Below are 14339 nucleotides of genomic sequence, written 5' to 3' on the forward strand. Positions count from 1 at the left end.
TACAGCAGGATACCGGGGAGAGCCCAGTCGTCTGGCGTCCCAAGGAAACGGGCTAAACCAACCGGTATGAGATACCCCTACTCAAAGCCATGGTAGGGAACAGTCACAGAAGATCACAGAATCATTTGAATGGTTTGGGCTGGAAGACAATCCCCCTGCTAATTTCTAATCAGAGCTGAACCTGAACTGATCTTAGAGATAAGCCCGTCCTATCTTAAAAACACATGTACTTCTTTTTGAAGAAAACAAAAAGAGAGCTTGCTACTTAGACATAACTTTCCTAAAAATTGTTAAGAGTACAGAAATTCAGCCATTCACGCTGTTACTTTGCTAGCAGGAGCCCTGAGAAGGTTTCGGCACTGCCCCACGCACGCAGAGTGTATGCACGGGTCAGGGACCACTCCCTGCAGAGACAGTTTGCATGTTCTGGCACTGTTTAGTCGACTAGTACCGATGTAGCCATTAAATGCAAGACTGGAAAATACTGTTGAAGAAAGGACACTGTTAAACAAAACACTGCAACAAGGCATTCATAAAAGCATGCAGTACTAATGAGATAGAGTCCTGTGAGAGACATCTTCAAAGCAGATTTCCCTTACATGCTTCTCTCCAAAACATAGTCCAAATTTCGCAGTATGGCGGAGACCTAACCTTGCAATGGGTTCCCAAATTAAAAATCTATTTTGAAACCAAAATTAGCAAAACCAAGTTCATCCTCCAATGCAGAAAGAAGTTCTGACTGCATTTTTATTTCAGATAAAACCTACAGGAGAACTGAAATTCAAGTGGTAACATCTCCAAGGAAACAGCTGGAAAACTTGTGGCCATTGCAGATGCTGTCGTATTTTGTATTGAAAGACAAATTGTACCCTGTTGTACTTTGCACTCCGGGGTGGTGGTGGTGAGGAAGGGAATAAGGTCTTAGTAAAATGCCACAAACTGTGCAAGCAGCAAAACAAGACTTCTTGCACTGGATCTCGATGCAAAGAATATATTCTTCACATTAGTTTGCTAAAATACAGCTACAAAAAGCAACACAAATGCTTTCACAAATCATGTTTTAGTAATTGCTGTACGCTTTCTGTTCTCAAGCGTTCTTTAGCACAGAGGAATCGCGACTTCCTCTCTCCACGCATCCCAAGCCAAGACGTTACTAGCAAAACCAAAAGAAACCATTTTTGCTTTCACCTCTCTCCTTACCGAGGACTGACGTGGCACGGATGTTTCTTAACCATATGAAATCCCCAGTTCAAATTTACACTCATGCAGCAGCAACAGAGGAACAGGACTGGTATATGTCTTAAGCAAAGAAAAAAAAGAGAGTCCAGAGAATATAGAATGAATTATCTTTAAGCATCTGGCTACTGCCTGCCCTTGTCACAAGTACTTGGCGAGACGGCACACTGTGGCTTTTCAACATCCAGGGACATTACACAGCTGGAAACACACGGAAAGGCTCTTCACTTCAGCACTCAGCAGCCCCGATCAAAGTTGTGGTTTTTCTGCTTTTCAGGGGTTTTTGGTGGGGCAGCAGCAGATTATTGTTGTTTTTTAAAAAAATATCTATATTACAGCTATTCTAAGTCCCCCAGGATACATTAATCTTACACCAACAAGAGCTTCTCTTCCCACACAATCTGCCAGCTTCCCCAGTTATACACCCTATATGCCTGTGAAAGCTTCCTATAGCTACCGTAACTGCTAATATAAGACAAATTAAGGCGCAAAGGTAGTCCCGACCTTGACTTCACACACACATACACATGACGAACTGATCCCGCTCTCAGTCACAATGCCTTGAAAACAAAATAGGAGAAAGGGCTGCAGCTCTTTCTTATATAGCTCCTTTCTTCATGATAATGCTTAATGTATCCTAAAAGCACATCTGTCCACCCCTGATGACGGTACTCGCAGAAAGACTCTAAAATGGAGGCCGGCAATTTTCTATCCTCATAAGCCCTGGAAAGCAGCCCTCGACAATAACAACCTGCGACGGGGCTGAATCAGTGAGGTCAGAAATAGCAGCGTTTGGAAGAGGAAGACACCCATGGTCACGCAGTCTGTCTCCGTTGGCACTAAGAGCAGGATGGTTCCCCGCAGCGTGCCCTCTGGTATGCTGCTTACGATAATAGTATTGTCCGGACAAAGCTACGATGGAATTTGACTCTGTTACAAAGAAGTATCTGCTGATGCTCATTTTTTACCTAATACGACGAATGTTCACAGCGGTGGCGTTGGCTGCAGTGGTTTTATTTTCAGATTAAGATATAGATATAGATATATATATATAAAAAAAAAGGGATAAAGCAAAGGTACCTGAAATTACAGCAATTTTCCATGACCCATGCTCCTCCTTGGCTATTCTTTCTGCCTCCTCCATTAGTAACATACCAAATCCCTATAATGGGAGAAATAACAGGAAGAAAAGATAAGTTGTGTAAAAATAGAAAGCATAAGCAAGGTCAGAATGTAAGCATTAGTACAGTTCCAAAAGACTCATATTTTTGGCACAAGAATGATCCTGTGATCAGAAATATTGCTAAATATTGCAGGAGAAGGCTTGAGAAGAGGTGTACCAACAAGGAGCTTTACAGCGGAGCTTTCTCAGGGCTTTTTTTTCTGATCATGAAATTATTCACAGGCAGTTCTAGTGTCTGATTGCTTCTCAATGGCAGGAACAGACTGAAGTTAAATCCACTGATGGTAAGTCAACTTGGTAGGCATCCTGTAATTCCTGGCGCTGAACAAGTCTATCCTACCAGGATAGCTGATCCTAAACAACAGTCACCCATCCTAACGGCTACCTTACTAGACCTGGGTTTGTGCTAGGGAATGAAACAAAGCCAGAGCACGCACGCCAGATGCAATTGCCTACACTGTACAATTGCTGAAGAATCCCAGTGCTATTCTGACTGGGGACATCACTCCAAACAGACGTGGTCAGACACTACAGACCCACGGACGAGCCCTGCTGCTGGTCGCTTTTCTGATCTACGTGCTGCCTTAGCGCCTCGCAATCTTTATTTCCACAGCCGCTGCAGGAGTCAGGAGCTGTTCCCCATCCCGTTTCAGGATGAAGAATTGAGGCACGCAGGGACCGCAGGGCTTGTCAGGGCTACCCACAAAGGCTGCATCCAACCGCTGCGTGACCCTCGCAGACCTAGGCTAGGCTCAAGCTCTGTACCGCTCTCCTAGGCTCGGCTCGTGACGCAGGAAATGCCAAATCAAAAAGAATTGCAGAAGAACACGTTAATATTCTGGCCCAGTTCCATGCCTCTGTGTTTGGGTATCTTGCACAGCAGGGGTGCTACTGGAATCACAATAATGCTGCAAAATAAGGGAATAGCCTTTCCACTCTATTTAGCAACTTTGTTGTCCTATATATCTGGGAATAATTGATCGGATTAATTCACTCCTAACATTAGGATGCAGGAATGATACTTGGCTCTTTGTTCATCTGTTTTACTGACAAGATGTACAGAATGGGGCTGTGGCGACACTGAAACAGATGTGATTTAATTCTAAAAAACACTTAACACTTACAGGCATTTTTAAATAACACACAGAAATCTTCATTCTAAAATGTCCTTCTAATCAGAAATTGCCCCTGCAACTGTGAAGAACACTTTCTGATTAACCTCTGGAACACTGACTATTCCGAATGAACATGAGAGCATCATATGCCATGAAATTTCAATTTGCAACCTATTTTCATGTTTGTAGTTGGCTACTTTCAATTGATTTTCTTTTTTTTTTTTTCCCCAAATACTTAGGATGAACACTTTTTCCTTCCTAAATTTTTAAGTGTTCACTATTTTACTATTTTATAATGGAAACATCCACTTCTCTTCTTTTTTTTTTTTTCCTTTTCTGTCCTGCCCCCTCCCCGCCCCCCCCACTGCCTTATGGTCACACATCACCAGCATCTAGCAAAAACTGCATCTTAATGCATATACTCAGGGAAAGATTAATAAATACAAGGAAGTTAATTTAAAACATCAGCCCTGAGCACTTCTGGCAAAAAGGACAAACTGATTGCTTTTTTTAAAAGCTCAGTCTAAAGGCTCAAAACCTACCGGGGCAAAATTTAATTCACATTTTTGCTCATTGCAAGCCACAGCATGTTTCATGCAGCAGAAGGATAATGTGCCGTTTTCATACGAGTCACTGCAAGGACTTAGAAACACAGCTTTCCATTCCGTTCTTCACATGCTTTAACATCTATATGAAATGGTCTCACAAGCGTGACTGAAGCAAAAAAAGCGTCAGACCCAACTAAGAGACTTTACTCAGGAGTCTCACCAAATCACTCAAACCGATAAACCTCTCAGAACCAAAGCTGGATGCCTTCTGTTTTGGTAGGAAGAATGTATTCACAGTAAATGTTCCTTTGAATGAAAGCTGGGTAGTACCAAATAAAATCTCACCTTCTCATATGTAATTATTTCTGATTTCAGAAATGAAATTAATCTATTGAACAAGATCAATTTTAGAAGGAAATAAAAAGACACAACGGATGGATCCCCTTTGTTTTGTTTTTACTCAGTTTGCAGTCAAGTCTGATGTACTGTACAGGGTATCAAAGGGAAGATACTTCAGAACCAACGCTGCTCAGTACTCAAAAGTCATTAAATTAGCACGGGCATACATGAGCTCACATTGTATGGGCACGAAGCAACACTGACAGCATTCAGCCATGCTTGGTTTTTTTATCTCAGAGCAGTTGCAAATACCTAAACATGATCACACGAGCAAAAACTCAGAAGCAGCATGATTGCAGCAGGTGAAATGCGAGAAGGGGCTCAAATTCAAGTCTCTCTCTATTGCAGCAGACTAGAATTCAAAACAACTGAATGAATCTCAGGTATTAAACAAAATTCTTCTCCAATTATATTGGGGAAAGGGGAGGAGGGTGTGAGAAAGAGGCACAGATGAAAAATAAAGATGGCTTGGAGTACCTGGTGCTGAAATTTGGAAGGATCCCGACTGCTCACAGGGACCACGCTCCCATACACGTGCAATTCCCGGACAATGGAAACGCCTCCTTTCAGCTCAGGTCTGAACGACTCCTCTGAACACTTCCGCAGTCGTAGAAGGCCAACGAGAATATCCTGCTCTGGATCTTCATAGGACAGGAAGGTCTCCCAGCCACCATTCGCCACATAATCTCTTCTAACTAATTCAATCTGGTCAAAGAGAAGAAGCGATGATGAATACAAAGAGGAAAAGAGAAAAGAAAAACTTTAAAAATATTTAAGCAAAATGTTGAACAGACCAAAACCAATTTCATGGATCCATAAACTATTATGATTCAGAGAAAACATGAAGTACTTTCTTAAAGGCCAATTTAATTCTAGATGGATTTTAGCAGTACTGGATATGACTGCTGTTACTGCAGTCATATTAAAGATAAAACATGCAACTACTTTAATAGAAATGTATTTGCCAGTGGGACAGAACTAGTCTTCTATCCCTATCTGCAAACTTTCAAGAAGGGCTGGTAATCCACACAGTTACTTGTCTGTCACTCAGAAACCTAAAACCCAAGTTTCTTGAGTTATTCGAGTTTCATAATATCTGCCAGACCAATGGGGGCAGCAACTCTTGCCTCTAACCAAGGGACTTGCTCTAATTGAAATTGAGCTTCAGTTACAAACTTCATAGAATGCCAGACTGGTTTGGGTGGGAAGAGACCTCCCAGCCCATCCAGTACCACCCCTGCCATGGGCAGGGACACCCTCCACTAGCCCAGGTTGCCCAAAGCCCCATCCAACCTGGCCTTGACCACTGCCAGGGAGCCAGGGGCAGCCACAGCTTCTCTGGGCACCCTGGGCCAGGGCCTCAGCACCCTCCCAGGGAAGGATTGCTGCCTCCCATCCCATCTCCATCTCCCCTCCTGCAGCTTCAGGCCATTCCCCTTGGCCTGTCCCTCCCTGCCCTTGGCACCAGCCCCTCTCCAGCTTTCCTGGAGCCCCTGCAGGGACTGGAAGGGGCTCCAAGGTCTCCCCGCAGCCTTCTCTTCTCCAGGCTGAACCAGCCCAACTCTCTCAGCCTGAGGTCTCCAGAGCAGAGGTGCTCCAGCCCTCGCAGCATCTCCGTGGCCTCCTCTGGCCTGGCTCCAACAGCTCCATGTCCTTCTTGTGCTGGGGACCCCCGAGCTGGACGCAGCACTGCAGGGGGGTCTCAGCAGAGCGGAGCAGAGGGGCACAATCCCCTCCCTCGACCTGCTGCTCACGCTGCTGGACACGCAGCCCAGGACACGGGTGGCTTTCTGGGCTGCCAGCGCACGTTGCCGGCTCATGGTGAGCTTCTTGTCCCCCAACAGCCCAAGTCCTTCTCCTCAGGGCTGTTCTCCATCCATCACATCCTAACAGTAGAGTATAGGATTGATGCCTATGTATACCTTGCCATGCTCTTCCCAGTACTAGTATAAAGACTAAAGCCAAGGACCTCAGTATTTTTCCTGCAAATCCTCTAATATCCAGAAATACATGAATTAAAGATTTGTTTACAGAAAAGCCGTAAGGGATTCTGTCACCTGCCTGCTCTACTCCATGACAAAGCCTGGGTGAACGCAGCTCACAATTAAATCCCTCACTGACTACAGAAGCAAGGCTCATTTCAACACTGACGTACAGCTCGCAGGATACAAGCTCACAAGCGCCCAAGCAGACGTCTACCGATGTGCCAAGTTCTCCAAGGGCACAACTCCACTCCAGATTGTGTGTCGGGACAGGTGACACACACTGATCCAGATCTACCGTCAGGTACATAACACCTCTAGTAAAATGGAAATGTACAGGAAAATAAAAGAATATGAGATTTTTAAAAATACGCAGATTTGACAGTTAGTTTCATACGTGGAAAAACAGTTAGGTTAAAGCTTACTGCTAACGCATCAAAAAACCAGAAAATATTATTAAACACAGCCATACTAAGAGTTTGAAATGACAGGATTGCAGAACAACTGGATTCTCCTGAGGACAAAACAAGTAGAAAACATGGCTCTGTTGCTTGTCCTCCAGCAGGGACTAGATGTCGTGTTATGCCCACATCCACTTGTAGACAGAGCCGAAGCAAAGCTACGGGAACCTTCACTGGGAGGCTTTATACTGCGTGCATTTCTATAGCACCATAAACATGTACCCGACAAGCTGATCTGCTCAGAAAAGTCCCTACTGGATCGAGTCTTTTGTCCTCCCCACCTGCCTGGGCACAGAGGACCCTAAGATACAGAAATCCCCTCAAAGGGTTTTCAGGGACTTGGGAGACGTACAAAGCCTTTTCCTTCTGGGATACTGGTATAAACGCAGCAAAAGCCAGCCTGAATCACCTCCTGGGCAGCTGGTGCGGAGCTAGGTGCGGCAGCATGCTGAGGTCCCTTGTCCCTACACCATCCTGTGCGTCGGGTAAGAAGAACCCTCACCAGGGTGGATCACCAAGTCAGTATGCAACCCTACTAAATGTCCAGCACCATCTGTTTTAAACTTACTTTAACAAACAAAGGGAAAACCCAGTTGCAGATTACACTCTTAACCTAAACCAGCTACTCCCAGTTTAAAACATCTGCCTTATTCCTACTAAGGCTCTATATTGAGATCATTATCTTGATACAAAACCCCCCCGCCGCTTTGCAGCAACAGCAGCTTCTACATCTTACGCTTTCTGCTTTAACACTAATGTAGGTTCCCACTCGTAACAGAGCTGTCATTGCCCCTTGCCTTTCAAAAACTGTCAATCCAACGTCTCTTTACAGCAACAATTCACCAGAGCGTTTTTAAGGCTATTACGTAGCACTATGCAGCCCTAACCATTCCGAGAGCAAGCAAATACCTTCCGCTGCTACGGAGAAACGCCACTAACTGAAAAGGCAGCTTAGAGACAGCTCTGTAAATAACCAGCTACGGGCAAGTAATCTACTTCAAATTGATTTTTAAAAAAAAAATATTTTTAAAAGCAGATACACCATTGGCATTACCAAAATACATACAGCCTACTGCTCCTTAACAGAAAGGAGTTGCATAAAGTGTAACTAATTACAGCAAGCGATTAATTTATTTTAGATCTGACACGATAGCCTCTCTTATCAAGAGGATGCATTGTTTACTCATGAAGCCAAGAAAAACATCATACCTTGTCATTAGTCTAAAGCACATGAAAAATTATCCCATCTTCGGAATATTTCTCTTGCTTGCTGTCACGATAAATTTTGCTAAGACTACATAATGACATCCTCCTGCCACTCAGACAGATGAGTTTAACAAAGGGAATTTTCAACATAATGTTGCTTTGAAAACCCTGTGATAAGCTATTTGCTAACTACTCCAGAAATTTACAATTTAAATTAGATTAGCGCTGCTGACAACAGACATCTTTGGAAGATATTTCGTGAGATGACCGCAGATTAGTTAACAGGAGCAGAGCACAAAGGCTGCACGGCCCATGTACAAATGAGTCAGGCTCAGTTCTTGCAGAAATCTAGTAAGAACAAGATAATTTATTGGGGATTGTTATACATTTATATATGTTACATCCAGTTATACTGGATTTCTGTTCTGCAAGATGGGAAGTATTGCACTCCATCTGAATTCACATAATGGCAGGAGAAAAACAGAATATGGCTCGTAGTAATCTCTGGTTTGCAAAGTGAGAACATCTTTCAGATGCTAAACTCAGAATATTCATTCTACTTAACTCCTGGCACCAAACTCAGAGCCTTTTTGAAGCCTAAATAATCAGTGGAGGTTCCAAAGCACAAGTGAGAGGACCTCTGTTAGGAATCTCTCTCTGTGCTGACACACAGAAAGCCTAACCCCAGTTTAGTGGCTCACATTTACAAAGCGAGTACGTGCCCATTGCACAGAAGAGGAGAGAGGTACGTAAGCATCATTCGGGTTCAGCTTTCTACCTGGGGGGGGCAGTAACTGGCCCAAAGAATTCTCGTTTAAAAGGAAAGGCAATATATGATGGACAAATTCCAGAATCATTTCAGTCCCTCCTTAATGTCAGCAAAGGAACAGGAAGACAATGCTTCCAGGGTATGATTTATTTGCCACAGAATACATGTATAGTAAGACGGATCAGACCCTATGTGATCTCAGAAAGCTCATCTCCCTTGGGTGCCATGGACCTCCTGACCACTTTCTGGAAGGATTGATCCCTCCTTGTGACTACAGTGAACTGGAGTATTAGTTTCCTAAATTGGATGCTTGAAGTTCAGAAGTGAACATTTGCCTTTCCATAAAATAAGCACGGCAATCTTTTTGCGGACTATTTAAGGATGTTAGGAAGGAAAACTACAACATATGTGTCGTATGCTAAATGGATCTACTCACATATAAATATATACATACATGTGCAGAAGTGTATTTATACATATACCGTTTGCCTATATAAACACACATCTTCACAAAAAAAGGCTGTAAACTCATCTTGCTAAATGTTCGTTCCTGTTCAGCATGCACACACGGTGTTACTGGCATTTTCTAAATTCAAATTTGTAACGAGGAGGGAGAAAAGGGAAGGCAGTTATTTTGTTATAGCAGCGCAAATACCAAAATAACTGCTGGCTGCAGTCAGTTTATTGAACATGGTGGTCCATAAATTTCAACATGTGATTGTGCTCAAACAAAAGACACCCAAAGCTGCTGCGAAAATAAATGGAAAATTGGATCCAGCTACAAAGGCAAACCACAGGACTGGACGTGCAACAAATGGGTCCCAATGCCTCTGCACCAAACACATGTAACAAATTGTGTCCAAAACAAGCTCCTAGAAAAAAAAGACCAATCTTACCTGATATGGTCTCACTTTATGGTGAATTTCTTGAATTCCAACCTCTCTTGTCCTTACATCACGACACTACGAAAAGAAAGGGAGGAGAAAAAAAAAATTGTATAGGAGAAAAACATGAAGCTCGGAAACATACAGATTTCCAGACACCTATTGGGTTCAAAACTAAACTGAAATAGCATGAAGTTGCATGGATGAATTTCAAATGGGTAGACTTCAAAATAAAAATGCTCACCGATCCATCCCTAATACACCTCAGAAAGAGGGCTGAGTGCTAAATGGAAAGACATGCTGGCAAAAATCAATTCACTAAGCAACCATTATGGCTCATGAGGAAATGTACCCTTTGATTCACAAACAGCAGGGTCTGGTGGCAAAGTCAACACACTTAAAAAAATAACAGAGAACAAAAAAACCCTCCGACTTTGGCATAATCCGTTTTTACCCTACATTGGAAAGGTCTAACATTGGCAAAATCTATGCCAAGGCACCAGAGAGTCCTTAAACAGCGAGTTTTTGAATTTCAGCAATCCTGTTCTTGCTTTTAAATGAGAACTGTTGCAGAAGCCCTACCCAGGTATCAGAAAGTAAAGTTAATGCTGATCCGCCATCCACAGAGCATCACTGAGGCTTGGGACCAATGACAGAGAAAACAAAGACGGGCAAAAGAAACCTTCCCTCCCTCAGTCGTCAGACAGAGGAGGAGATGAGGCTCCAAGCTCAGCGCTTGAGAGATGGGTTGTAGCTTGTGAAAGTTGAGTAATTTGGCGCCCACTCACATAAGCGAACAGTTGTGATAGTATAAGCACTCCTACTGCGGGAGACTGTCTGCACTCACGTCTTAGTGGGTTTATTGGGAAGTCCAACGCTAAGCTTAACCCAACTTCTGTCAGCAAAGTGCAGTCACAACAGTCTTACTCAAAGCAGCTGAGCTTCAAACGCTCGTTTCATTCCACTAGCCCTGCTGTACTTGGAGGGAAGGAAGATAACCTCTATCAATCGGCTAAAATTGCTCTAACAGCAACATCTACCTGCCCACAGATTTCCAAAAGCCAAACTTTTAGACAGGGAAAGAATGTGTGACAATCCAACTCACACAAACTCAGAGTACCCAGAACAAGCACAGCTCTATCTCACACCCTGTCCTCCTCTGAATGCTTTTAAATCCCATTATCAATATAAAGCAATGATCTCCCAAACAGCAGAAAAAAGTGGGGGTTTGTGTTTGCTTTTTTAGAGTGGGCTATGGTAAAACAAGGATTCACTGTCATACCAGGATTCTAGAGCAGACAAACCCTTCTCTGCTTTACAATTTCCTGGCTACACAAACAGCACAGTAAAAGGCAGAGAAATGTCCACTCTTCATGAACAGAATTGAGGAAGGACAATGTTTTCTGGGATGCTGCTTTAAAATTCTGTGTCCCAACTGCCTATCTCCACTCAGGCTGGTAGTCACGAAGGCGAGCATCTGGTCCCTCCAACAGGAATCCTCAAGAATAATCTTTTTTCCAACAACCACAGACACAAGTTGCAGTGTTGGCGTGTCTGATTCCCATCCCTTAAATGCACTCCTCACCAAAGACAGGTGCCGGAACTGCTGGAGCTGGCGTGTTGGCTGAGCTTTACTACTGAGCCTGCAAATATATAAGATTCCTACAGGTCCCTTCCTTGCCTTGGCCTTTTCCTCTCTTTTTCCAAGCTAAGAGGCAAGAAGACAAAAGTATATTTATAGTTTCCTCCTACAACACAAGAAAAACACAACATTTCAAGCTATATTGCAGTAGACTATTTGGTTCCTTACTCCACCAGCTGCAGTGTTTCTGCCTCACTAAATTAAAATCTATAATCATCTGCACAGCAGAGATATTTACAGATTTGGTTCTTCTAAAAGGGATGACTGCCAGCCCATTCAGCTCAGCCCTGACTACCATGGATCAGCTATCCCTGCTTTTCCAGCTGGTCTTGATCAGGTTCAGATGAAATGATGTGGTTTTAGTATCAAACCCACAGAAGAGTTCACTAGTAGCCCTAAAGAGCTCTATCGAAAAGGCTTAGCTGCACCATGCAGGTTGTCTCCCCTGCTTGGTTTTGGAGTGAAAAGTCAGCAGGAGGGATGGAAGCTTCTGTGGCTGGCAAAGCTGTCTGCCAAATCCTGGCTTGCTGCTGGAGAGAGACGGGGAGGAATGATTTAAGGAGAAAGTCCACGGCATCAGCTTAGGAGAGATTAAGCGGTATGGAAAGCCCAGCCGGCAAGAAGACAGCCTGGAGTTTATTTTCTGATCTTGTGCAGTGCGACCGCAAGATCCAAGTGAGATGTTGAAGGCAGTAAGGAGCTAGATGCAGCTTAGAGAACTATCCATGTTAAGTACCAAAAATATAAGTCAGCAGCACAAGCTGATGTGGGACTACAGGCACACGCGCAGTAGCTGAAGACTTTACTATTGCTGAATGCAGGAATGCCTTAAAACCTCGTTAAGAAAAGGTAAGCTAGAAAGAGGGAGCGCTAAATCAGAGTACAGACACACGGAACAGTTGTGGTGAGCATCTGCCCCCACCTGAACACCAGGACACCGAAGCAATTAAACTTCTTTGGAATAGTCTCAAGGAGCACGGGGTTTGTGTGATGTTTTGTCTAGGAAGCTGGGCAACCCAAAAAAGGCAGAACTTGGGCATAACTTTGCTGGAGGATCTGCAAACTGTGGCCGATAACCGGGTTTCGGAGGGAGGTTCAAACAGCAAGCGATGTCAGAGCAGACCATGAGGGGCACCGTGAATGCCAACCGCCACAGTGACCTTCCGAGAGAAATCAAGACTGAGTATACATCCCTCCTGGTGACTTCAAATATAAACGCAATTCCTTCCTCCCCTTCCTTCTCTCCACCTCCACTTGTATTTTTATTTGACCTTAGAAATATGAAGAATATGAAGGCTCATTTGTTTGTGCTGAAATCTCTCTTGCAAGATTTCTCTGGCCTCAGACTAAGAGCTTTTCTTCCAATTTTTCAGTCAAGTAAGTGCATGCGTGGGAAAAAAGAAAGGAAGGAGAATTTCTAATAGCATAAATTAAAAAGAAACCTTCCTGCCTTCTCTCTGATTTAAAGGTTTCATTCTGTTAAAAAATAGAATATCACAAACTAGTTACCAAGTACCTTCAGGAACGAGGTGAAAGTGCTAAACTAAAAATCAACCAAACAAAACCAGCTTTTTCAGAAATATCATCAAGGTGCTTTTTAATCATTAGCATTTTTTTTCTTTGAAAGACCTTTGCAGATCATTTCAATTCAGCCGTAAACCTGGCTCCTATCATGTCTTCTAGTCATTACTTTCCTCTCTGCTACTTCGTCTAAAGTTGTCAAGCAGCTCTCCCTTGATACCAACTGACAAATATTTTACCTGTGTCCCAAGATCTTTCATCCTGGCCAAGGCAAGCTCTCTCAGGTTCCCGTGCTCCACTCCAGAGCTGACTAGTGGCATCGGGATATCTCTGCATATAAGAGGAAAAACAAAGACCTCAAACAACTGCATTAGCAGACAATACACCATAAAGCATCATTACGGTCACCTAAGCTAAGAGCCCAAATAGCAGACTACAGAACTTAGCTGAATTACCTTTGTTGCAAGTCTTTGGTTGAACAAGAGATAACACAGGCAAAACACAACTAAAAGCAGGAGGAAAATGAAGGGAAAAAGCTACAGATTTTATTTCAATAAAAAGACTGAAGACAAAAGTAGGCTTTTACAATCCCGAGAAATGGGTTATAATTTCACTCTCAGTTCTTCACTTGGGAATCTGGGAAAAAAAAAAGGATCATCCAGCCATGCCTGTGCCTCGCCTAGGACTCCAGGTCAGATGTTCTGTACAGTATCTGCTGCTGGAGACGAGCAATTGGGAACCAGATCGCGTCCTTCTGCAGTCTCAGAGTTGAATGTCCCTCAGAGAAAATTCATCATAATTACAACATTTTTATATTGGGATGCTACCTGCTTAAAAGTGAAAAAGTTCTGTTTAGCAAATGATTTGCAGCAAAGCCCAGCAGAAAGCCAAGGGCCTTCCCATGGGAACATAGATCACGAGTCTACAAATGGCAGAACTCCTTCCTTCAGTTCTCCAAGGGAGGTACAAAACTGAAATTTGAAAGCAAGACCAGGTCTGGCCTCTCCACTGCCTTCCAGGGCAGTGTGTCCCACTAGAGATTAGGAAAGCAGGACACCATCCCTAGGGAAAGAGGGATTAATGCATCCAGATCAAGCTGACAAAGAAACGTGGATTATTGGCACATCCCACTTCACACTTTATATCTAATGGCGTACTATACGTTGATTCCAAATGCTTCTCCCTCTCCCTGCTCAAAGTCCACCCTGGCACCACTGATAACACACCACCCAAGTGCACCACTGTGTAATCCAAACCCCTTCAGATCTTCTCCAGGGAAATAAGGACTACACAAGTGTGAAAGATACTCAGTACACTGTACAACAGGTTGGTTTCAAAACGGGGCTCAAACATTCCTTGGCGAGTATTCCTCCTTTTTCTTTATCTATGCAAG

General features: G+C 43.5%; 1 protein-coding gene across 1 annotated transcript in view; it reads right to left on the minus strand.

The window, feature by feature from the left end:
• Positions 1 to 14339, minus strand: part of ELP3 (elongator acetyltransferase complex subunit 3) — an 89118-nt gene that overhangs the window by 19287 nt on the left and 55492 nt on the right. The window contains exons 11-14 of the mRNA XM_075750327.1: positions 13186 to 13276; positions 9796 to 9861; positions 4959 to 5186; positions 2317 to 2398 (exon numbers count right to left, since the gene is read on the minus strand). Coding sequence (XP_075606442.1) covers positions 2317 to 2398; positions 4959 to 5186; positions 9796 to 9861; positions 13186 to 13276 — 467 coding nt within the window. The remainder of the gene's footprint in view (positions 1 to 2316; positions 2399 to 4958; positions 5187 to 9795; positions 9862 to 13185; positions 13277 to 14339) is intronic.

This window comes from Balearica regulorum, chromosome 3 (genome assembly GCF_011004875.1).
Source record: "Balearica regulorum gibbericeps isolate bBalReg1 chromosome 3, bBalReg1.pri, whole genome shotgun sequence".
Classification (NCBI taxonomy): domain Eukaryota; kingdom Metazoa; phylum Chordata; class Aves; order Gruiformes; family Gruidae; genus Balearica; species Balearica regulorum.